Raw genomic sequence first — 24,760 nt, forward strand, 5'->3', positions numbered from 1 at the left:
CAGAGTTTTTACCTTGTCTGTGTAACTATTCCAATAATAAAAGACCCTGATTTGTTTTCCACTCCTTGGATGCTGGACGTTTTCTCTTTTTCCAAATATATATAATTTGGGTTACATTATGTGGTTAATCTTTGTATCCAAAAATCCCTGGAATCCTTTCCTGCAGTTGGGTCATATGGTCTCACATATTTGGGTCATATGGTTTCTACATTTTTAGCAGAAATTCAGCTGAACTGGTTGTTCTGTTCATGTGGTTGCTTTTGCGCCAGACATTTTCTCCCAATAGGTGTCAACTCTTGAGCTGCATCATCTCTTATTCTTACTTGATGACTGTGCTTCTCTGCCTGTAAGGTAGAACAGAGCAGAGTTATACATTATGATTGTTGTAGTTTTTATATGCAGTGCCGCTCAATTCTTCATCTAAAGGTTCAGACTTATTTGATTTAGCCACCCATGGGACATCCGTGTATGGTCTTTATTATCATGTACCGCTGTTAATGCCAGTTGTCGCTAATTTATACAGCTATGTTGAAACATACTTCCTCTTCTTTTGGTTTCTACTTATAACTGTAAAAGGCTTTCCCACCGTAATAAGTCATGGAATGTCACTGGCTAAGCTGGACAAGTGGTTGGAGCTGAGTTGCATGTCCCTGCAGTGTGTTTAGTGGGAGTGACTGAAAAAAGATGCAGGAACCTCATAGGAGCCTTCTGTGGGCATCCCAAATGTTTAACCCTTGTTGACCTATCCTGCTTGATAAAACTCTGAGGCTTTAAAGGAGATATATCATGCAAAAAAAGTATCTCCTATTCAAAGGATTGCTGGGACCCCCCACAATCTCCTGAAGCATGTCAGCCCCCACACGAAGCGTGTCGATATGGCCCGGGGAGAGTCGATGTCTCTTACGGTAGATCATTAATATAGTCTGATCTGCCACTTTGGCTCCAAAAAGGGTAAATTTTATTACTCTTCATTAAAGGAGATATATCATGCAGCAAAACGTATCCCCCCTATCTAAAGGATAGGGGATAAGTTATAGATCGTGGGGGGTCTGACCACTGGCACCCCCTGTAATCTAAAACGTATCCCCCTATCCTTTGGATAGGGGATAAGTTTTGCTGCATTATATATCTTTTAATGAAGAGTAATACAATTTACCCTTTTTGGAGCCAAAGTGGCAGATCAGACTATATTAATGATTGACTATTAGGATATGCCCTAAGCTTGTATGATGGGAATACCCCATTAAAGTCTTCTAATAGCCAAGCAGTAAATTCTGTGTTTTGGTTAGATATGCTAGTATTCGTTTCCAAGCTTAAGAGCTCAGGGTAGATTGGTAAAGGAAGTAGGAAATATTTCCTGCTTAGGACCTTTTCACATGACCCATTAGGGTCTCCTTTTTTTGGCTTCTCGAAAGATATGCCTGATTTACCTTTTTTTTTTTTTTTCTTCTTCTTAAGTTTATCAGGTATGAGCTAATGTATTAAGGTGTATTGGCAGAGGACTAAGGTTTTAGATGAGTTTCTCGCTGGAACTCCAGCACACATGAAACAAACAAAAAAAATCTAGTTTCATTTTGTAGAGCAGTTCAAAGTGGAAACTGAACTACTTTATTGTTAGAAGAAAAAAAAAAACATTTTGATCACTGTGTCCCACGTGCTTCGAATGTATAATTGGCCAGTAAGATTTGGCAACAAAATGCCAGTTAGCTCTCCAGGCTTTGATGTTGGCCCAAGTTTCTTTTTTTTTTTTATTCTTCATGTTTTGTGACCCTTTACAGGAACACTGTGCTGTGTTTCTTGCATGTGTTCTACATAATGCATCATTAGTAAAGAATCCGGAGTTACAAGTAGCATGTGTAACTTTTCAGTCTTTGATCCAAAAATATTATTAAAATAGAAAGCTTATAAACATATTTTTTTTTCTGAAAATGTAAAGAAAAAAACTGCAAGAATAGGAAATAATAGGTGAGAGGAAAGTATATTAATTCATATGCTATGCAAGTCATAAAAGCGCTTTAAACATATTTTATTGGTCGCTAGTAAAAACATTTATAGAATATTACCTTTTTAAGCTTGCCCAGTTTTCAATGATTTAAACTTTTTGGTCCAGATGCTCATTGAACATAAGTCTTCAAAAGGATTATTTGGACTAATAGGTTATAAAGGAATTCCTAGTCCAAATTATGAAAGCTGGAAAAAGGAGTTCAAACAATGGCTGAGATAGGGAATGTGTCACACATAAAAAATCTGAAATACATAGGGACTGAGCAGTTTGCGGCACTAAGTGTGGTGTAAACTTTTTTTTTGTCATTCAGTTAGATTAACTTTCATTGCCCTTATATATATAAAAAAAAAGTTGCATAATGCGACTGGCTGAAAAAGAAGGGCACTACTTAGGGAACACACTGGGCCAGTAAAATAAAGGAGTTTTCTAACCCTCACTCCTAGAACATTGTAAACCCACTCACTGCTAGGAATGTGTAGTGCTTTAAAACATGATTTTATTTCACTAAATGAGAAGAAAGGTAATGAATAGAGGATGCAATAGTTGGTGATACTCATAGTGAATCTTTAAATGTGACCCATAATTAAAGGGGTAGTCTACTGCAGACCATTTTTTGTCCGTTGTACCCAGGCTGAAAAAAAGAAAAGAAACTTTAACTCCCTTTCCTGCGTTCCCCGTAACGCTGCTACAGCTGATCGGTCCTCCCCTTCGGCCTTCTTCTGTGTGCACAGATCGTCACGCAGTGCTCAGCCTATCACCGGCCGAGGCAGGAGATTGCTGCAGCTGGTGCTAGGCTGAACACCTAGAACACGGAAGAAGACTGGACCGGAGGATCAGCTGTAGTGCCGCTACGGGGGAACGAAGGAAAGTGAGTGAAAGTTTATTTTCTTTTTCTTTTTTTCAGCCCGTGCCCAACGGACTAAAAATACTCTGAAGTAGACTACGGCTTTAAGGAAGAAGTGTGCTATAGTATAGTCGTGACCTTAAGGGTACGTTCACACAGGCAAATTTTTTTGCGGGTTTTCCGCTGCGTATTTAAAAGGGGGCGGGCTCTTTATGCTGCGGAAAATCTGGTGCAAGCCCCATTGAAGTCAGTAGGGACCGCAGCATAAATTCTGCCGCAGAAAATCTGCTGCAGACAGCCGAGAAGAGCCTGCCTACTTTCAAATACGCAGCGGGAAACACGCAAAAAAATCCGCCCGTGTGAACGTACCCTAAAAGCACAGACCCTAAATTTTGGGAAATTAAAAGCGGCCTAATCCAATATGTTTTTTTATGGTAGGATATCATAGAAAGGTATGGCAGAGTGTTTGTCTGTGACGTGTGCAAAGTAGTGGCTGGTGTAATACAGCACATTACCAGCCACTTGCATTTTTACTAAATTATTGGTCATATCTAGTAATTCACTATGAGCTTTTCCTTTTACATTACCCTTTCTTTTATTCAGTGGAGAAAAAAATGCACCATAAGAAAAAAAAAAAGCAACAATAAAAAATGCTTTTCAATTAACTAATATTATAGTAATTATTAATGTTATGGATCATCAGCATCGCCGGCAGCAACCTATTGGTATTGGCTTGTAGTGTGGGTGATGAGGATGACACTGGTCCTTACTGTTTGCAAAAAAAAGCAAAATAGAGAAGGAATGAATCAAAAAATGGTAAATACCATTGTCAATAGTGTCACCTGCACTACAAACCTATACCAATAGGTTAGTGCGGGTGATGCTGATGGCAGATTCCCTAACTCATTATAAGGGGTCTGTTAAGGATAAACTTCAAGTCAGATGGATTTTACCTTAACTTTTATACTCTACTGCCAGATTTTAGTAATATTGATATGCTGCAGACCACCAGGAAGTTTCATGCATGGTGCCCAAGGGTTGCAGGTGTGTCCCAAACCGTCAATTTGGAAACACTGAAATAGTTAATAATGTGGCTTTGTCTTGACAATACAAAAGTAGACTAAACCCAGATTGATAATTGATGAGATTAGTAATGTCACAGTACACTCTGCAAGGGATACTGCACCATAACAGTGCACATTCTCTAACATGTAACTATTGATCCCAGTGATTATCTACAATGATTCCAGAGGTTATTATTTCCTCAAATATTAGTTAGTTACACTTCAGTATTGATGATCATAAAGTAAAGTCTGGCTGCTTATCTATGAAATGCAGCTGGAGAATACAGCAACAAATGACTTGGTAATAATAGTTGGCAGAAAACTAGACAACAACACTCTGCAAAATACACATTTATGGTGCAGAAAATGAGAAAAACTTGAGTTAAAGGATTTGGAAGAACTACCCGCTTGTTTAGCCCAGACCTCTGAAGATGCTCTTCTGAGCGAAACATGTCAGGGGGACAAGGTGTGTTAATATTTTAAAGTCTAGTGTCACCAGGGTACCTTAAGCAGGCTGGTTCAGATACCAATTTGCTAAGAGAATAGAAGAGGCCGATAGGGTTGTGCAATACAGCGTACAATTATAAGCACCATTGAGGTATACACTATTCAGCCTGGGGGCACACATTAATCTGTATACTCCGGTATAGTTTTTTTTATATAGTTTTTGTGCTAGTATTTTTTAATAAATATCTAATAAAAGCTATGTTTTAGGTGGGGTAAACAAAAGGGTACAGTGATCTAATTTCTTGTGCAACTTGTGTAATTTGAACTTACTTGTGACCCCACCAGGGTACGTTTTGTATTCTGTAGAACCGGAGAAGGCAATTTGATAACCAAAAATAAAAAGGGGGGTGTCTCTATTACTATGAAAGGTTTGAAAATCTGGTAATCGAAACATGGCGCCTTAGTGGTGATCTTCTAGGATCATAATCTGTTGTACATGGAGAAGGTTTTCCATTATCTCTATCGGGAAGCTTTCTTTACAGTAAGATTAGGTCAACTTTGGATAAGCAAAATATTCAAGGGTCTATTCACACGTACAGTATTCTGCACAGATTTGATGTGCAGGATTTCAAGCTGTGTTCAGTCATTCAGTTTACATTGAAATCTGCAGCAGAAAATCCTGCTCATCAAATCTGCGCAGAATACTGTATGTGTGAATAGACCATAAAGCTGTTTTTAAAGGAAATCTGTACTCTTTTTTTTTTTTTTTTTTGTAATGTTTCTCAAACTGAGAGCAACATGAAGCCAGGTACAGGCAGTAGGGTCCTGGAACACTATGCTTAATCTGAAGGGGTGGGGAGTTTGAGAGAAATCACAGTTTAAAAAAACACCCGGACCCAGGTACTACTCCTTGGGGCAGGTCCCAGCAGCTGTTCTTCTCTCCGCTGGCCCTTAGCGACTTGTCTCTCCCTATCTGTGTATAGATGTGGATGCATCACTCAGGGCTGGCTGGGAGGAGAGCAGCCGCTGGCACCCGCCCCAATGGGCTAGATACCTGGATACCGGTGGATTTGTTTTAAACCACTTCTGAGTTTCAGAGTAAATCATAACGTTCCAGGACCCCACTTCCTGTACCTTTTTCACGTTACCCGCAGTTTGGGAATTTTTTTTATTTTAACCAAGAAGGCACAATGGCTTGTGGTATAATTTTTTACTTTATATACATCTCATATTGGCTCTGTCAGTTGATAAAGATAAAGCACAGATAAACCTGAGTATTGGTATCTACCCTCCTTAACGTTTCCCCAAAGAATGTTTTTTATTATGCCAAAACCTACAGGAGCGTGTGAAGGCAGACATCCAGAGAAGCCCGTCTGAGACTTTCAGAAGGTATCAACACTGTTTCTTTGATGAGTAGCTCAATATATTGAGTATTAAGCAATCCTTCTTGCATGGTATAATATACATAGGACCGCAGTGCCGCTTCTTCTCATCGCAGTCATAATTTATTGGTGTATCGTGTTCAAGGCGTCTGTTATTTCAACATTAGGACACTTTTTTTTTTTTTTTTTTTTTTTTTTTTTGGGAATCAACCCAGTCATACGAGCTTGTTTATCTTCATTGTAAGGACAATGAGGCAGGCGATGCCAAAACACATCGAGCTTTGATTTTTCTTAGAATAAAAATAAGCATTTCAGGTCTTCAGCTGGATTACAGATGTTGGGGCTTTGTAGTTGGTTTTCTGGTTTCAAGATTGCCTTGTGACAATGTTTCCAATATGCGCACAAGTGTCGAAGAGTACGAGAAAAAAAAACAGTCTGTGTTGTATTGAAAGGTTATCAAAGATTTCTCAAAATGTCGTTTATTATCCATGAAATCTCTTTGGAGACTTCTGCCTGCTTTACGTTAGCAGGCCTTCGCCACCCACAAAGACACATAGATGTTCCATCGGGTAAACACGTACAATGTAGAAATTGGGCCAATGCATTCCTGGTTGTTATCTGTGATGTGATCATATAGACTGAATGAGATATTATAAAGCCAGCCTTTTATGTACACTTTCACCGTTTTTAAGAATGTAACACATAACAAGGCCAAAAAAAACATATGGGGGGGGGGGGGGGGCATCTAAAAGAATGAAGGTTATACAGTGATTGGTTGCTATGGGCAACAAAGACAGTTTTCATTTATTTTCCCAATGTCCTGATAAATGGGATAACACTTACTTTCATTTATGTATTTTATGTTGAACCTATATGTTAGTGTTTTCTTAGATATATTAACAGACCCTCATTGATCTTGACATGTGGGGTGCTTGCTCACTGCAGAGTACTGGCAGCTTATGCCTAAACACTCTCCATATAAGTCTATGGGAGATAAAGGAAAATATCAAAGTGAGCAAGCAGGTGCCAATATTAGAAGCAGCTTGAATAAACAGTCACTGTAAAAAGTCATCTCGATAAAGAATGAAGGACTGAGCTAAAGGACCTAGGTGGCTTCGTATGTGATATGTTGCCCATTGTTTATAGTACTCTATTTACTCTGTTGTAATCGGTCATCAGATGGGCTACAATGTAAAGGGGGGGTTGTCTAGCTAAATCCATATGTCACATGTTCAGTAGAGAAAAAAAAATGTGAGAATGACTCCTGTTCCCTAATCTTGGATTTGTAAAGAAATGATGAAAGAATTGTTATAAGTTGAGCTAGCGCTTCATGGTGATTTAAAATCGCATGTGAATTTATTCTCTGTGAAGATAAACCTCATCAATTTGCAACAAATATCACAAACTATCCCAAGATGTGAGTTTTCGGCAGTATTTACTGTAGTTATTTTTCTTTCCTAAAAATACAGTGTGGATTTAACTGCTGTGAATCCTTAGCCTTAAAGGGGTACTCCACCCCTAGACATTTTATCCCCTATCCAAAGCCGTCATGCCCCCCTCCCATAGACATGAAGGGGGGGGGGGGGGCATGACGTTACTACCAGGGCTGCTCTCAAAACCAGCGTTCTGAACATAAGTGTTCAGAACGACAGGGTACTGGGCCGTAGATCGCAGCGCATACCACGGGGATGAGAAATACTCCTTACCTTCAGTTTCTCACATTTTTAAGTGAATGCTCTGTGGATACTTGAGCGCAGAACTATGATCTGTGACTGCATACAGGAAGTATGGGGTAGTCTAAAATGCACTCTGTCTCATGGTTTTTTCTGGTTCCTTCTCTCTCCTTCATCCTGCAGCATCGGGTTTTTGGGCAATATCCCTACATGTTTAGGTGGGGGGACCTAGAGTTTTAGCAAATAAAGGTACTTTTTTTCAGACCATGGTCTATTTAGAAAAAAAAAATGCTTAAAAAGTTCCTGCATCCTATAGTAGGCAGTGGCGAGGGCACAGTAACACTACTTCCCTTCCTCTCAACTGCTGCATTAAAGGGGTTGTTTAGGGAGTTTTTTACTATATGGCTAGGGTTGCAGTAAGGCTGGGTTTCCACTTGGCAGTACCCTACTCCACAAGCTCCGCTCTGCATCTCCTGGTGTGTGTGTCGGTCCAGCTTGCACGTCACGCCCTCCCACAGGCCACAGCTTTATATTTTTGGCCATTTTTTTGTTTTGGCTCAAGGCCGAAAACACAATTTTTGCCCAATACACCCACACCATAGGTTCTTAAACCACAATCTCTTCATCAGAGCTCAGCCCCACCTTACTCCACAAGCTCCACATCTCAGAGCAAATGATGTTTTCCGGCTTGCAAGCCCTTCTCCTCCTAATAGTCACACCCCCCACAAAGCCAAACACCCTTCTATTTTCGGCCTAGAATCTCTTTATCACAGCTCAGCCCAACCTGAAAACAGGATATAAGGTGGGATATGAGGCTCGTCAATGTTGCTTTTCCTCTCCAACAAGATTTAGGTAGGAAGAACGGGCAATGCTGGGTACTCTGCTAGTAACTCACAAAAGATGCTTTTCTTCTCCTGATGTGAGCAACGAGTTCATAAGTCACTGATATGCCACTCACTCTAAAGTGCTTTTATCTTGGTGAAAGGCAGGGTGTTGAATTGTGGTATGCGAAGTGTTGTGTCTGATGTGTGAATGTTATGATATGAAGCAACACTTAAACAGCTAACAGATGCTGACTAAATATTGAAGTAGATGAACAAAGATAGTAATTTCCCAGTTTTTTTTTTTTAAGGGTAAAAACCTTTTGACATGTCACAAATTTAGATCAGCGGGGTGTGGGAACCAAGACCCCCACCAAAAGCTAAGGTTAGAGAGCAGAAGTGCTAACTGTACATATTTCAAGCTTTGTGCTTCTTGCATTTGCTGTGATCATACATTGGACTTCCCTACAGAGGTGCACACTGTACGAGCTCCACCTGGAGTATGAAAGGTTAAAAATGATCATTGTAAATAATAGTGGATTAAAGTGTTACTATTGTAAATACATGAGGTCATATAGGTTATTTGTGGATCAACCAAGTGAAAAGCAGTTGGCTGCAAAGGCAGATTGTGGAGTTGTCTTCTGCTGGATCGGAGCTTCTGCCTACTGGAGAATCCTCTCAAACTACGAACAGCTAGTTCAACCTTATAAAAAATTATTAGATCTGTTTTTTTTCCCCTGAAGTTTTGACTCTTCCTCCTCTGTTTCATGTTTGTCCCACTTTTCTCTTTATTCAGTCATATGTTATGGTTTGCATGCGTATATCATTGGTATAACCAAGTCATAATTACCATCATCACAGATCAATCTGCAGACAGTCTGGAAATCTTTCCTCCAAGAGATTACAGTATACAGGACACTAGCAAATAAGAGCTCATTACCTTGATGAAATAAGTGCTACCTCTCCTCTACACTGTCATTTCTCTATGATTATCTCTTTTATGTTCTGCTTCATTCACCTACATGAAGTGTTTGTGGTTTTTATTCTTACATAGGACAACAATCAAAGACAATGTTGTTGCCATTAAGCTCCAGAAGCAGCTAGCAGACAAGAGCAGGGCTTTTACCGAATTGGAGAGCAAGTTTCATCTCCTTCAGGAAGTAAGTTTCTTTTTAAATGACAAACTTAAAGAGTTACCAGGTTATTATTTGTATGAGGAAAAGGTATACAACATATATATGTATTATATTACAGTAATACTACAGAGTTGTTGTCATTCAATTATAAACTTTCTTTTCTATTATACAAATCTGACCTTGTCATATGATGGACACACAGATACTTGGTTGGTTAAAGCCACTATACCATTTCCTGGGGGTCATATTTTTGTTAGATGTCTATATCGGTATAGATTGAGGTAGTCTGCTGTCTATATACATAAAGACATCAATGAATCTCTGTTATCATAAGGAGTATATCTTAACTACAAGCAAGTTCAAGGGAAACTGACAGGTGGATTAACCCCTTTAACATGGATATACACATGGTTAGTGTGAGTGATTCTGAATAAAATTATGTATTCTTAACCTAATCTGTTCAGCTGTTCCCAAGATACAACCGAATCTTGTAACATGCAAATCTCTGGAGGAGGAGCTGAAGACTATCTGCAGCTCTGATGCCATCTGTTGGGTCCCATCCGCACCGCCCCCTCATCACTATTCATCTCATGATGGGAGGATGAGCAAAGTGGCAGGAACGGGACACAGAGGACTGCTTCAAAGGTGCAGAAAGTCTTCAAACCCACCTCCAGTGCATTTAAGAGTTAATTTGCATATTAAAAAGTTGTGCTAGATCTCAGGAATGACTAAACAGATTGTGGTAAAGAATACATCATTTTGCTCAGGATTATCTACACTAACCACTCGTATATCCAGGTTGATCAATCTGTCAGTTTCCCTTTTAAAGTGCGTTTGTCAAATCATGAATCAACTGACACAGTCAAACTACTATTAGTAAAAGATGATGCCTTTACATATCTTATTGCTTTTACACAACTTATAGGGGTATTCCGGGCAAAAACATTTTATCCCCTATCCAAAGTATAGGGGATAAGATGTCTGATCGCAGGGGGCCCACCGCTGGGACCCCCCTGAGATCTCCCTGCAGCACCCGCATTCTATGCGGGGAGCTGTGTCCCCATCTTCGGAGACGTCACACCACGCCCCCTCCATTCATGTCTATGCTGCAGGGAGATCGCAGGGGGGCCCAGCGGCGGGCCCCCTGCGATCAGACATCTTATCCCCTATGATTAGGATAGGGGATAAAAATGTTTTTGCCCAGAATACCCCTTTAACCTTTTATAGGTTCCTAAAGTATCAGAGGCGTGGCCCAGGGTCCGTTCTTCCCTCAGGCAGCAGCACCTGTGCTTTGTGATATCATTAAAACATGACCTATATTCTCTTCTTTTTATACATTTTTATTTTTTTTCCCATGATAATGGGGGTAGCCATCTTGCCTACGTTGCTTTTAACAGCATTTATAGATATGCTTTACAGGAATAGTAGCCTGGAGCTGACTTGTTGACTTCTATAGGAGAGTTTTGTAGGCATGCTTTGATCTGTGCAGAAGTCATTGTGCAGCAAGTAGGAGGTGAGCTCTGTTCTCCACCTATGGATGAAATGGGATTAGGCCATTCTCCTACTGGTGTCCCCTTTCATTGAAATCCTGCCTGAGCATGATGAGATGACTGCTGAAATGTGTTCTCTACACAACACGAAACGCCATTCTATTATGAGATCTAAAACAAGAGATGCATATCCACAAGATTTCAGTATTTTTCTAAAATAGTGTTGTAGAAATGATGATAAAAACTGTAAAACAAAACCCAACAAAGGTTTAACATAAAATTTGGATTGACCTTTAATTCTAAATCACCTATGTACTTTCATCAAACATTTAAGCACATATCATGTAGAACACATTTTAAACCATTTTGTTTCATACCAGATAGAACATTTTACAGCACAGTCCACATCATCCATAGTACATAGTACGTGCCAGCTGAAGTCATGCAATTGAACTTCTTCCATTTTTTTTCTGAAAAAAAAAAAAAAAAAAAAAATATATATATATATATATATATATATATATATTTATATAATAAATGTGTATATATATATGTGTGTGTGTGTGTATGTGTATATATATATATATATATATATATATATATATACATACATACATTTTTGACAAAACCAAATAAATAAAATAGAAGTGGCCAAATTACTGTTTTCCATCATGTCCAATACCTTATATCAAGTGACAGTGATGGTGAACCTTTTTGAGCCCGAGTGCCCAAACCGTAATGCACACCAACTTTTTTCCCTCAAAGTGCAAGCACAGCAATTAAATCAGAATACTGAGGTTTACGTTTAGAAAAAACAACTTAGGTAGGCAGTATGTTCCCCCACATTAGGTTGTAGTTTCCCCCACATTAGGTAGGCAGTATGTTCCCCCCACATTAGGTAGGCAGTATGTTCCCCCACATTAGGTAGGCAGTATGTTCCCCCACATTAGGTAGGCAGTATGTTCCCCCACATTAGGTAGGCAGTATGTTCCCCCACAGTAGGTAGGCAGTATGTTCCCCCACATTAGGTAGGCAGTATGTTCCCCCACATTAGGTAGGCAGTATGTTCCCCCACATTAGGTAGGCAGTATTTTCCCCTCAGTAGGTCGGTTGTAGTTCCCCCACATTAGGTTGTAGTTCCCCCACATTAGGTTGTAGTTCCCCCACATTAGGTTGTAGTTCCCCCACATTAGGTTGTAGTTCCCCCACAGTAGGTTGGCAGTATAGTTCCCCCACATTAGATTGTAGTTCCCCCACATCAGGTTGGCAGTATAGTTCCCCCACATTAGATTGTAGTTCCCCCACATCAGGTTGGCAGTATAGTTCCCCCACATTAGGTTGCAGTTCCCCCAACATTAGGTTGCAGTTCCCCCACATTAGGTTGGCAGTATGTTCCCCCACATTAGGTTGTAGTCCCCCCACATTAGGTGCAGTATAGTTCCCCCACAGACATACAGCCTTCAGCCATATACAGTGTATGGCTGGAGGCTGTATGTCTGTTTACTGCCCCACTTAAGTGCTCCATCGACTGCTCCTCCGGTCAGGGGTCACAACCTACTGCTATGGCCTATAGGCCATAGCAGTAGGTCCCGGGACCAGAGGAGCGGTAGTCAGAGCGCTGAAGTGTAGCTGGTAACTTACCATGCAGGCCAGTAACGTCCCTGCGTGCCCTACCTCCTGGCGGCCCCTGCGTTTTTAAAATTGACACGGGGCCGCAGAAAGGTAAAAAAGATCTTTCCGGACACAGGGATGTCCCGGTTTGCCCCGCCTGACGAACTATGGCCGCGTGCCCACAGAGGGGGCTCGGCGTGCCACAGGTTCGCCATCACTGCCTTATATGTACCACAGAATCATGTAATGAAGGAATACACTTCATCCTTGTTAGGGCTCTTGGAATGCAAAATGGAAAAAAAGGTACCAGTATCCTTTAAGGTTATCCGAATACTACAAACAAAAAATAGTTAGGAGTAGCAGGAAAAAACAAAAGAGAGAGAAAAAAAATAACACAAACTTGCCTACCTCAATCTCCCGGGAATCCATCTGTGACGTCTTGCAGTTCCCTCTACTTCTGAGAGGGAGTGCTCACTGTAGCATAGTCCTCCTTGGTCAGTGGGCCATCACTGCTGTGAGCACTCCCTCTCAGAAGTAGATGGACCAGAAGATGCCACAGGAGCAACCCTGGGGGACCAAGGTAGGTTAGTGTTTTTAATTTTTTTATTTTTTTTGCTGCAAAATGTAATTATTATAATTTTTTTGTTTATCTGGATAGTGCCTTTAAGGTCTAAACTAGGCCAATTCCTTAACAGGCTGGTGTGGATGCTTAACCTAATATCAAAGCACATAAGTCACTGATTGAAACATAATTCTATTTGCACAGGTAGAAATAATCTCTCCCTGCCATCATCCCTTTTAAATTAGAAACCATGGGGGAGATTTATCAAAACCTGTACAGAGGAAAAGTTGACCAGTTGCCTATAGCAACCAATCAGATCGCTTCTTTAATTTTTAACAAGGCCTCTGCAAAATGAAAGACGAATTCTGATTGGTTGCTATGGGCAACTGGGCAACTTTTCCTCTGCGCAGGTTTTGAGAAATCTCCCTACATATGATAATTATGTACGTTTATAAGATATATTGTAGCAATATTTTATATACATTATTTTTAGATGATAAATATTTATGTCTCCTACTTTTGATCTTTGTAACTGGATTTGCATTCTCACTGCTCTTCTGAGGGCTCGGTTCATGGACAGGCATTTATTCATTAGATCTTTCATATGTGTTGCCTTGTCCAGGAGTGTGAAAAATTAGGTAGTCATTCCTCCTTTTCATGTTTATGAGAGTCTTTTTAAAGCCATTCAAATAAATGGAGAAACATTTAACTGCTTTTAAAAGTGTGCCAAAGGCTTATATTCCCCTTTCAAGCATTATGTATCGATTTTCTCAAAAATGGTTCATTTACAATACTGCTTTCTCTTACCCATTGGCTAATGTATAATTTGTTTGCCCTGAGCGTATATCCTAAACCATCCTATTGTATCGCAGAGCTGTCACTGGCCCATGTTCTCGTTTCCTGTTCTTCATTGATCTCTGGGGTATTCTGGAATTATCTTTCTCATTAACATAGTGAAGCCTTCACAAGCCGGATATGTCAATGGCAAGCGAAGGCACATAGTTAAATCTCTTTGTATTGGATCATAAATGGTTGCCATATGGTTGAGTAAATAGAAAACTGATAAAATTCGATAAAATGTTATAAGACTCTTAGAGTATGTTCACAGCCAAAAACCATGAGCTGGTGGCACAGAAACCATGACCATTTCTGCTTCAAGAAACATGTGGTTTACCATAACAAAAATGGAAGAGAAGGAACTGTGCAGAAAAAGAAGTGATCCCTCTGTAAAGCTCCCCTTGAAATCTTTGGGGGCTTAAAGGGGTACTCTATTGGCCTGCGTTCGGAACATTTAGTTCCAAGCGCTGTGTATGCGCTGCGGGTGTTGACCATGCCCCCTCGTTACGTCATGCCACACACCCTCAAAGCAAGTCTATGGGAGGGTGTGTGGCCACGCCCCCTCCCATAGACTTGCATTGAAGGGGTTTGGTGTGATGTAATAAGGGGGCGTGGCCAACTCCTGCAGCGCTCTCGCGCACACAGCGTTTGGAACTAAATGTTCCGAATGCTGGCCAGTGGAGTACCCCTTTAAGGACAGAACTCTGCTGTGCTGGCTCAGAGAAAACTGCCACAGGGATGCAGACAGGCAAGGTTTTTGGCTGTGTGAACAAGCTCAAAGGGTTTACACGAATGATATTCACACTGCTTTGCCATGAAAAACAATCTCCCATTGACTGCCAATGGGAAACTGCTTTGACTGCCTAAAAAATGCTGAAAATAAAATACTGTATTGCTGCAGATTTCTCCCATTTTCCCCCCCAAAAAAACACATGGACTTCAGGTATGGATTTCACATAGATTTTTGAGGCTGAATCTTTTTTTTTTTTCATTGTGGACCCTAAGGCTTTATGCTCTGATTTGTTTTGTTTTTTTCTTATCTGATTTTCATGTCAGAATCTGGGTGAAAATTGAGTTCTGCTTCCTAATATTTGCAGTTGGAATCCACTCTGTAGTTCACACATGTCACACAAAAAGACATGACATGACAATTCTTTGAAGCCGAATCCTTGCACATTCTATGTTGGATATGTTAGACTTGGCTAAACAAAGCAAACTGGTGTCCAATACCTTGGGTGCACGTATGATTTCCCCCCCCCTCCTAGACATCTTATCCCCTAACCAAAGGATAGGGTTTAAGATGTCTAGTCGCAGGGGTTCTGCCGCTGGGGACCCCCGCGGTTTCCCTGCTGGACCCGGCTGCAGCACCCCGGACAACCGATGCATGAAGTGAACTTCGCTCCGTGCCGGATGACTGGCGGAGGCTCGTGACATCACGACACGCCCCGCTTGTGATGTCACAGCCATGCCCCCTCAATGCAAGTCTATGGGAGGGGGCGTGACAGCCATCACACCCCTTCTCATAGATTTACATTGAGGGGGCATGATGTCACGAGTGGGATGTGGCCGTAACTGTGACGTTAGAAGCCTCCATTGCTGCACCCGATGCTCTAAACAAATGTCTGGTGCAGCAGGGAGATAACATGGTCCCCAGCGGTGATCAGACATCTTATCCCCTATCCTTTGGATAGGGGATAAGATGTCTAGGGGTGGAGTACCCTTTAAAGAAAAAAACATCTATTAAAGTAAAATGAGATTTTAATGTAGGATGCACAATTATTGCAGAATTAATGACTTTGCTTTTTGTAATAAGTGACCATTTAACTACAAATCAAATACATCTCTAATATATGTTTGTTAAAATCGATGCTCCCTTTATTACCTTTAGTCATCCAGAACCTGCCCCCCCCTCTCCTTTGTACATTGTATTACCTCAGTCAGGCTGACACTTTTGGATAAAGAGTCACATAGTCTCCTTACAGAGCCCTGGCTGAAGGTAAACATTGCAGCTGTGGCTCAGCTTAGATATTCTCTTCACCCCGCTTCCCATATGCCCATAGAGTTCTATATGATGACATCAGATTCTTTATTCATCGCACTATATCTATTGGATGAAGTATTGTAGAGGGTGGATCGAACACTAGATAGGTAGAAATGTTTACATACGAATAGCGGCTTGAAAAGTAAGATGTAAGAAAGGTGAGCAACATATCTGATCAGTACTTAGCTTCTCTAAAGATTCAAAGGAAGTCATTGGTGATTCAGCAGAGCCGGTTCTGCCTATAGGCAAAATAGGCAGCCTCCTAGAGCGCCTACTAACTCTGCCCGCTGTAAGAAAGTTAGTAGCCAGCATCCGAAGCACCCGCCGCTTATTCGAAGTACCCTCCCAGCCAGCACCACCGTCACACCCCCTTCCCCCCGGTACCATAATAATCTGCATTCTTCTGCCTGCTGGAGGAGCGCAGTGCCACCTCCGAGGCAGACAGGCAGGTCATGTCCGTCCAGCATCCTGACATCACGCGTGCCTCCATACATCCACTACAACTCCCGCCTCGAACCATAACTCCAGTAGTAAGGTGATTACAGGAGAAGGAGGTTTGTTACAGTGTGTCACCCCAGTAATAAGGTGGGGTGTGTCAAAGGACGGAGCCAATGGGCGGGGTCAAGGGACAGCAATATTCCTTTAGCCTAGGGTGGCAAAAATCCTTGCACCAGCCCTGTGATTCAGTATTTAACTTTGACTATATTTTACTCTTCTCACATGTAGAACATTTTTCCTAGATTCCCTATTTATTGTTCATCATTTATTAAATTACTGTCTTTCAGAATTTAAAGACCATGAAAGCAAGTCAAGAAACATTTGTTAGTGAAGTAGAAAGCCTTAACAGCCAGCTAAAAGAAGAACGCTTGAAGAACTTTCAACTGGAGAAGCAAGTGCAGTCAAACACTTTCTCCCATCGAAGGGTCGAAGAGGTTGGTATAGTTGAGATATCCAAGCTATAACAGTATTAAAGGTGTACTCCAGTGGAATACTTTTTATTTATTTATTTATTTTTTAATCAACTGGTGTCAAAAAGTTAAACAGATGTGTTAATTATTTCTATTTATAATCTCAATCCTTCCAGTACTTATTACCTGCTGTATACTACAAAGGAAGTAGTATAGTTCTTTTCTATCTGACCACAGTGCTCTCTGATGACACCTCTGTCCGTGTCAGGAACTGTTTAGAGTAGGAGCAAATCCCCATAGCAAACCACTCGTGCTCTGGACAGTTCCTGACACGGACAGAAGTGGCAGTAGAGAGCACTGGTGGTCAGACAGAAAAGAACTATACAACTTCCTGTGGAGAATACAGCAGCTGATAAGTACTGAAAGGATTCAGATTTTTTAAATGGCAGTAATTTACAAATCTATTTAACTTTCTGCCACCAGTAGATTAGAATTTTTTTTTTCCTATCGGAGTACCCCTTTAACACAAGTCTTTCTTGTTTGTAAACGATGAGCTTTCGTTCACAAAAAAGGTTTTGTCAGAGTTTCAAACACTGCCATCTTTCTTTTTGATGATAACAATCCGTCATCGATTGGCTCAACAATCATTTGCTGTAAAATTTTACTAGACAAACAATTGTTATTATAATCACCCACTTTAATCAACTGTAATATAAGGTGTATGGACAACATTCCCTAACTACTGTGGATCAAAGTCTTCCCCACACATCAGTGCATCCGGGCACCTGCTGCACTGTGATTGGCCATTGTCAAGGTTAAAACTGAAAGGCCCTCTACTCCTCTAACCTTTTGGATCTAACCTGCATTTATGAGACTATGATGACATATGCTAGTGATACTCTTTAACATCATATGATAGGAATACCCCTTTATCATTTCCAAAAAAATATGGGGATGTGACCTAATTATGTCGCACATTATACATTTTGTTCGAACCTTCTGTTTTTCTTTTCAGATTTTTTAATAAACTGATTTTTTTCACTTAGCAAGGTTTAGTTACAGCACATTTCTTGAGGAGCTAGACAAGGAAATCGGGATTATGCATGCCATATCCATTTAATAATTCAGCCACTCTGCATTTCGCTGCGTGTCACAGTTCAGTGAAATGAAATCATATAAAAGAAGACATCTTTGTTCTGTCTGGAAGCTAAGCCAGTCTTCTTTCTCTGCCAGTGGTTCTCTTTGGCATGTTTTAAAGAGCTTGTAATTGAAATTTTGCATTAAAACAGATGAGTTGATTCAACTGTGGCAGAGGTTTTATAATTCTCATCTCCTGTCAACACTGTCATTAGAGGTTTTTTTCCCCCGTTTATTTTATTCTACTTCTGTTCATCCTTTTATATGTGAAGCGGTTACTGTTGTTGGCTTTCTACTTGTTTTTGGAAATTCATATTTATGAATGTCAATTTATATGGTGGATTGTATAGATGCCATGCTCATGGTAATGTGGGATATGAATTATTTACTAAAACACATTACTACTCCAACTCCTTTTCTCTATTCCTTATTAGTATGTGTCCAAAGTCAATGCATAGCTTATAAACAATGAACACTTTTAATTTGTTAGGGGTGTATCCAATTAGGCAAACATGGACCGCTACTTTAGGGAAAACTGCCACTCATTTCTGTAGTCTGAGTCTGATAGTGTAACTCTGTCCCATTTAATTTAAACCCTTTAATTCTGATTGTGTGTTACCGATTCATAGAAACCAATTAAAGACAATTTTGGATTCCTTTACTAAACTGAATTTAACAATATTTGTTATCTGATCGGGCAATGTGATTGGGAAGTAGGAACGCTTTGTATCTGTATGCCAAATTACAATGGGCAAGAATGCATATACTATTAAACATCCAATGCTGCTTATCTAAGGGTCATTGGATAATGGTGTCAAACCCCCTTTGCTATTGAATGGTAAGAACGTGTGCATTATCTCTCCCCACTACTTCTTCCAGCATGGGGAAAAAGTCACTGAAAAAAGGATAAGGAAGCACCAGGTCCTTCTGGTATAATGGGTAACCAGTTTGTTCTTCGCTTTGGGTCTGCCCATGTGTAAGACATTACGTTGAGCCCCCGTAGTAGATGCATAATATTGTCATATCTGATGAAATCAAGGTTATGCAATGCAGGTACATGACCTAGTTGATATTTGTAAATCACATGACATCAGTATGAACAAGCCATTGCTGAGATTTGCTCTTGGAGCCCAAGAATGGCTTTTAAAGAAAGATACATTATAAAAAGGCCCAATTTTACAATGCTCAAAACATAAAAACAATAAGTTTTGAGAAAATCCTTTTATAATTAAAAGGGATATACTCTCCTTGACTAAGCATTGTCTTTTCAACAAAAAAAACTGAATCTTTTGTAATGTAAATTATCAGACTCAGTTTCTGCTTACCCACCCAAAACACACAATCTGCTCTTTCAAAAAAAAAAAAAAACCTTCTCTTTACAAGGTGGTCTAGCAGTTCACCGAGAGATCATATTACATGCTGACCACACAAGTCTATGGAGGGGAAAGTTTGGATTTAGTCCTTTTACTCAGAAGTAATGCACCAAATGATTGGAACCATAATATTACAAAGTTCAGCTTCTCCCCTTGTGTTCTAAGAGAGTGCAGTGTTAATCACCTGGCATATTAACTTTACCTGCATAAGATTCTAAAACGTATTTGTAACCTATGGTTGTGGTTCTAGCTCATTTGCTTCCCCTTTAAACAAATAGAATGATTACTTTATATTGAATGTTTTCATTTCCTCCTTTAGCTACTTGATCGAATCAATGATTTGGAGAAGGAACGAGATCTCTTAAAGCAGAACTCTGACAAATTGTTCAACAGGTAGGAAACTTGAATTGTATTTATGTCCCGCGTAAAAAAAAAAGTACAGGCATTCTTCTTTTAGTGTAGATTCAGTACTCGCATAGTACAACTTTTGCACAGTGGGGTATTATGTATATTCAGATTAACGTTTCTTTGGTAAGACCAACTAATGAGCCTGTCTTACATTAAAGATGTACTTCTGGCCCCCCACACCATGCCACTCTAATGCTTCAGAAGAGAAAAATCTAACTTTGTCTGCCATCACTTTATGCAGCACAATCTCTAGTAAATGTATTTGCCTAGACACCAACCAAACAAACAAGGGATCAGGGATACTTTACTTTTATTATCCTTCCAGTACTTATCAGCTGCTGTATGCGCCACAGGAAGTTGTATTTCTTTCTAGAATTCTTTTCATTCTGACCCCAGTGCTCTCTGCTGACACCTCTGTCCATGTCAGGAACTTTCCAGAGCAGGAGCACATTCCCATAGCAAATCTCTCCTGCTCTGGACAGTTCCTGATATGGACAGAGGTGTCAGCAGAGAGCACTCTCTGCTGACACCTCAGTCGTCAGACTGAAAAGAATTCTAGAAAGAAATACAACTTGTGTAAGTACTGGAAGAATTAAGATTTTTTTAATAGAAGTAATTTACAAATTTGTAAAATTTTTGGGCACCAGTTGATTTAAAAATATTTGTTTTCCACCGGAATTCTCCTTTAAATTTCCACAATGCCATGCCTAGGCTTTACAAATAAAAGTATGACTAGAACACATCTATCAGATTTTTTTTATATGGTCATTCCAAATTGTGAGCTGGATGGTGGGGAACCACAGGAGAGGCTGCAGACTGCATGTCACAGGCAGTGGGCAGACTCTAGCCCACAGCAGATAAGAAATATCGAAGAAATATGCAATCCTGATACCAGCCCAAACACTACCATTTTAAAAGGGAATAGTTATAGATTCAATTATGGCATGTTTAATCTTTTTACTCAATGAAGAATCCATTGTAATGTTATGTTATAAAGGGGTCAATACTTTTTATAGCCTCTATATTGACAGTTTATTGTATTTTGTATCAGTTTTACATTGTGGCCGATGGATTCAAAGAGTTAACTAGTTGGTAAACTGACTGTATAAAGATTTAGGCATTTGACAGTAAAGTGCTGCAAATCTTATTAAATCATTATTCTTTATTAGGTGTTATATCTCTTTTGTGTTGTAAATCATTTTGAAATTGCATTTTCTGCTTGAGCTGAGCCCATTCTGAATTAATTTTCTTCTTATTGTAGGTAGGTTTTCCATTAGGTAAAAGGAAGAGGGGAATTTTAAAACCTGTAGACAAGCTTTGGGTATTCCTTTTTTGCTCAGCTGGGTTCTCTACACACTTAGGTTTTTTATTCATTAATCCTAGTTGTCAGAGGCAAATGGTGCATTGTAAAGTATGTACTTTCTGAGTCATTTCTGCTCAGACAGACATTGTAGACAGGATAAAAATACTCTTTAATTCACCGCAAGAATAGCGACCAAGAGCTCCTACACGGAGATGCAGTGGGAACCGGGAGGTCACTGATGCATAGCGTTCAGAAGGCTATTACCGGCAATTTTGCGCACTTAGCCCTTCATCCAGCTTACGGTATATATATATATATATAACACACAAGCAGGAGAATAAAGCAGCACGCTGCTAGAAAAAAAAATGCAGATGAAACATGAAATGCTATATTGCTACAATGATAAATAAAAAATTGAGGTGCTTTGCTCACCATTTGGCCAAATAGTTTGGACCATCCCACCACGATAAGGTCACCTCATTAGGACGTACGGTGTCCATTTTAGGACATCGTCTGTCGTCAGCTGTAACTCCCTCCTCCGTCAGGTGAAACGGCTTCCGCCTCCTCCCTCGGGCCAATCTCCTTCAGCCGCCACTTTACTCCCTCCTTTGTGATCCTAAAGTCTCTCATCCGAAACTTCATCATCCCTCAGACGAAAAGCTTTCCTGCCATGTAGCAGAGCCGAGTCAGTGTCGGCTCTCTGCTATACGGGTTCTGCTGTACACGCTATTCAATGTCGGCTCTGCTATACAGACTCTGTAGCACATGTATTGTCTGTAGTATACACGTGCAAGTTTCACAGTTTCGACTCTGCTTTACATGCTGTGTAGCGTCGGCTTTGCTATGTGGCAGGAAGTTAAGTCTGAGGGAGAATTGTCTGAGGCATGGCGACGTTTTGGACGAGGGTGTTTCGGATGAGGGAGGAGGGAGTTGTGGCTGAAGGATGATGGCGATTGGTGTGGGGGAGGAGGCGGGACGCCGTTTCACCTGACTGAGGACGAAGTTATGGCTGACGACTGACGATGTCAAAAAATGGACACCATAGGGACGAACCCTACACTATGAATGTGCCTCTGTGCAGTCAGTTACCAGGCTTGTAAGGTCTGAGACATCCAGCACTGTTATAAGATGGGTGGGGTGCAGGAACCAACATGGAGGTAGCCACTCCCCCCATATGTATAGCACAAAAAAGGATAAGTTGGTCAGCACTTTTTTACCGATACCAAACTATTGCATGGACCCAGCAACCAGTAAATATACACAAGCAGGAGAATACAGCAGCACACTGCTAGCACAAAGATATAGATGAAACATGAAATGCTATATTGCTACAATGAAAAATTTAGGTGCTTCGCTTACCATTTAGCCAAATAGTTTGGACCATCCCACCACGATAAGGTGACCTCATTGGGATGGACCCTACACTATGAATGTGCCTCTGTGCAGTCAGTTACCAGGCTTGTAAGGTCTGAGACATCCAGCACTGTTATAAGATGGGTGGGGTGCAGGAACCAACATGGAGGTAGCCACTCCCCCCATATGTATAGCACAAGAAAGGATAAGTTGGTCAGCACTTTTTTACTGATACCAAACTATTGCATGGACCCAGCAACCAGTAAATATACACAAGCTGGAGAATACAGCAGCACACTGCTAGCACAAAGATATAGATGAAACATGAAATGCTATATTGCTACAATGAAAAATTTAGGTGCTTCGCTTACCATTTAGCCAAATAGTTTGGACCATCCCACCACGATAAGGTGACCTCATTGGGATGGACCCTACACTATGAATGTGCCTCTGTGCAGTCAGTTACCAGGCTTGTAAGGTCAGAGACATCCAGAACCTTATAAGATGGGTGGGGTGCAGGAACCAACATTAAGGTAGCCACTCCCCCCCATATGTATAACACAAAAAAGGATACGTTGGCCAACATATCCTTTTTATGTATATATGTGTGTGTGTGTATGTATATATCGTTTTTTTTGTTTTTGTTTTGTCTTTTTACATATTAAGTGTATACTATAAAACTTCTTCATTTTTCATATTTTTAGATACAGTGTTTGCAAAGAAAACAGGCCTAAGTGTGCCTGAGCATTTGCATAGAATCAGATATTCTGAATTCAGGATCAGCAATACAATTAGCTGTTTTGGCTATTTCACAGAATACAGTTGGAGAATCAATTTACCAATTTTAGAAATTAATTTTCCAAAAGCGAATCGCAAAGCTGAATTAAAGGGAACATGTCACCAGTTTTTTCGCTGCTAGGGAAAGACACGTCACTCAAGGTGGCTGGGCGGGGAGCAGCTACTGGAGCCTGCCCTGAGAACTAGTTATCCGGATCCCAGCAGCATATTTCAAACTATGATTACTCTGAAACGTCTGGACATCTCAGAGAAGTGCATAGTGTGCCGGGATCGAGATGCCTACCCAAGTTTCATGCTGCCCACGGATTGACAGGTTCCCTTTATTTTCTCACTGCATACAGACAGAGCCCGCAGCCGCAAATAACAGGAAAAAACTGTGTCAGGGCTTTTCTCTGGTTCTACTGCTTCTAGCCGCCTCCTCCATATTACACAGGCATCAGTCTCACATTACTACATATTTCTACATACATAGGAAATAATCAACTGTTTTGCATCAGTATTTTGTAAAGTACAAAGGTATATACCTTGATTTCTGGGTATATAGTGATATTACTATTCTTTACTTTATGATTGAGCAGCTACTCAGAATTCCTTGCTTTCCCTCAGCTGTCCATCACAAACAATCCTTCCACCCTACCTACTCCCCTCCCATAGCACTCCTGCAAGTTCCCTCCCAAAGCTGTGGCTTCAGTGCCACACCAAAAGCTGGCACAATTTTTCTCTTTTAGAGTATGTTCACACCTTGCAACTGATCTATATCAGATCTGCAACTGATTTTAAATACATTTGTTTGTTTTGATGCAAAAACACTGCACACTTTTTATGCTGCAGATTATATGTTGCAGGTTTTTTGTAGCAGATTGTATGATATCTGTAGCATAACATCTGCAACTTATACAGTATGTGTAAACATACGCTAATGGTGACATGTCTGCAACTGTCCTCTAGAACTGTTTATGACTTGCAGTAATTTCCTTTACACTTTTGAACATACCCAGCTGCCAGGCGACAGCTGCTGTATTCATTCCCTGTCTGCTCCATTGCCTGTGGCATTGGTATGCACGAGGCAGCATGGTATAACCTGCCTCCTGTGTTGAAATTAGACACTCACAAAGTTTATCTGGTTCTGACAAGACTTAGCATCTCCTCCATGCTGGGAGGGACACCCCAGCATTGATGTGATAGCTTGGTCTACTGAAGGCAGCAATCGGTAAATTAAAATGGAAAACACCAAAACAGTTAAAGCCTGCTTCTGTCTTCTCTGTAGGGTGCCTGACAGTCTTTGACAACTGGGCACAGGTTCTGCTCTTGCTAGATTGCCAGAGCTTTATGGGTGTAAATCTATGGGTGTAAATCTATTCCTGTCTTTACGTTCAACAATAGCAATTTAAAAACCTGGTGTGAACAGCCCCATATTTTCCATCTGGCTTCCGCGAGAGTCATTGCCGCTCAGCCATTCATTGGATGTAGTGATGTCCTGCCTCAGTCAGTGATTGGCTGAGCAGCACTCTGATATATCAGTCCCAATCGGAAGTGGAGACAGGGATCAGCGACGATACTGGACATT

At 40.6% G+C, this 24,760-nt stretch overlaps 1 protein-coding gene across 2 annotated transcripts in view; it reads left to right on the plus strand.

The window, feature by feature from the left end:
- Positions 1-24,760, plus strand: part of RPGRIP1L (RPGRIP1 like) — a 165,136-nt gene that overhangs the window by 49,506 nt on the left and 90,870 nt on the right. For both annotated transcript variants that reach the window (XM_056526324.1, XM_056526323.1), the window contains exons 7-9: positions 9,291-9,396; positions 16,699-16,845; positions 19,651-19,724. In XM_056526324.1, coding sequence (XP_056382299.1) covers positions 9,291-9,396; positions 16,699-16,845; positions 19,651-19,724 — 327 coding nt within the window. The remainder of the gene's footprint in view (positions 1-9,290; positions 9,397-16,698; positions 16,846-19,650; positions 19,725-24,760) is intronic.

Source organism: Hyla sarda, chromosome 6 (genome assembly GCF_029499605.1).
Source record: "Hyla sarda isolate aHylSar1 chromosome 6, aHylSar1.hap1, whole genome shotgun sequence".
NCBI classification, from domain to species: Eukaryota; Metazoa; Chordata; class Amphibia; order Anura; family Hylidae; genus Hyla; species Hyla sarda.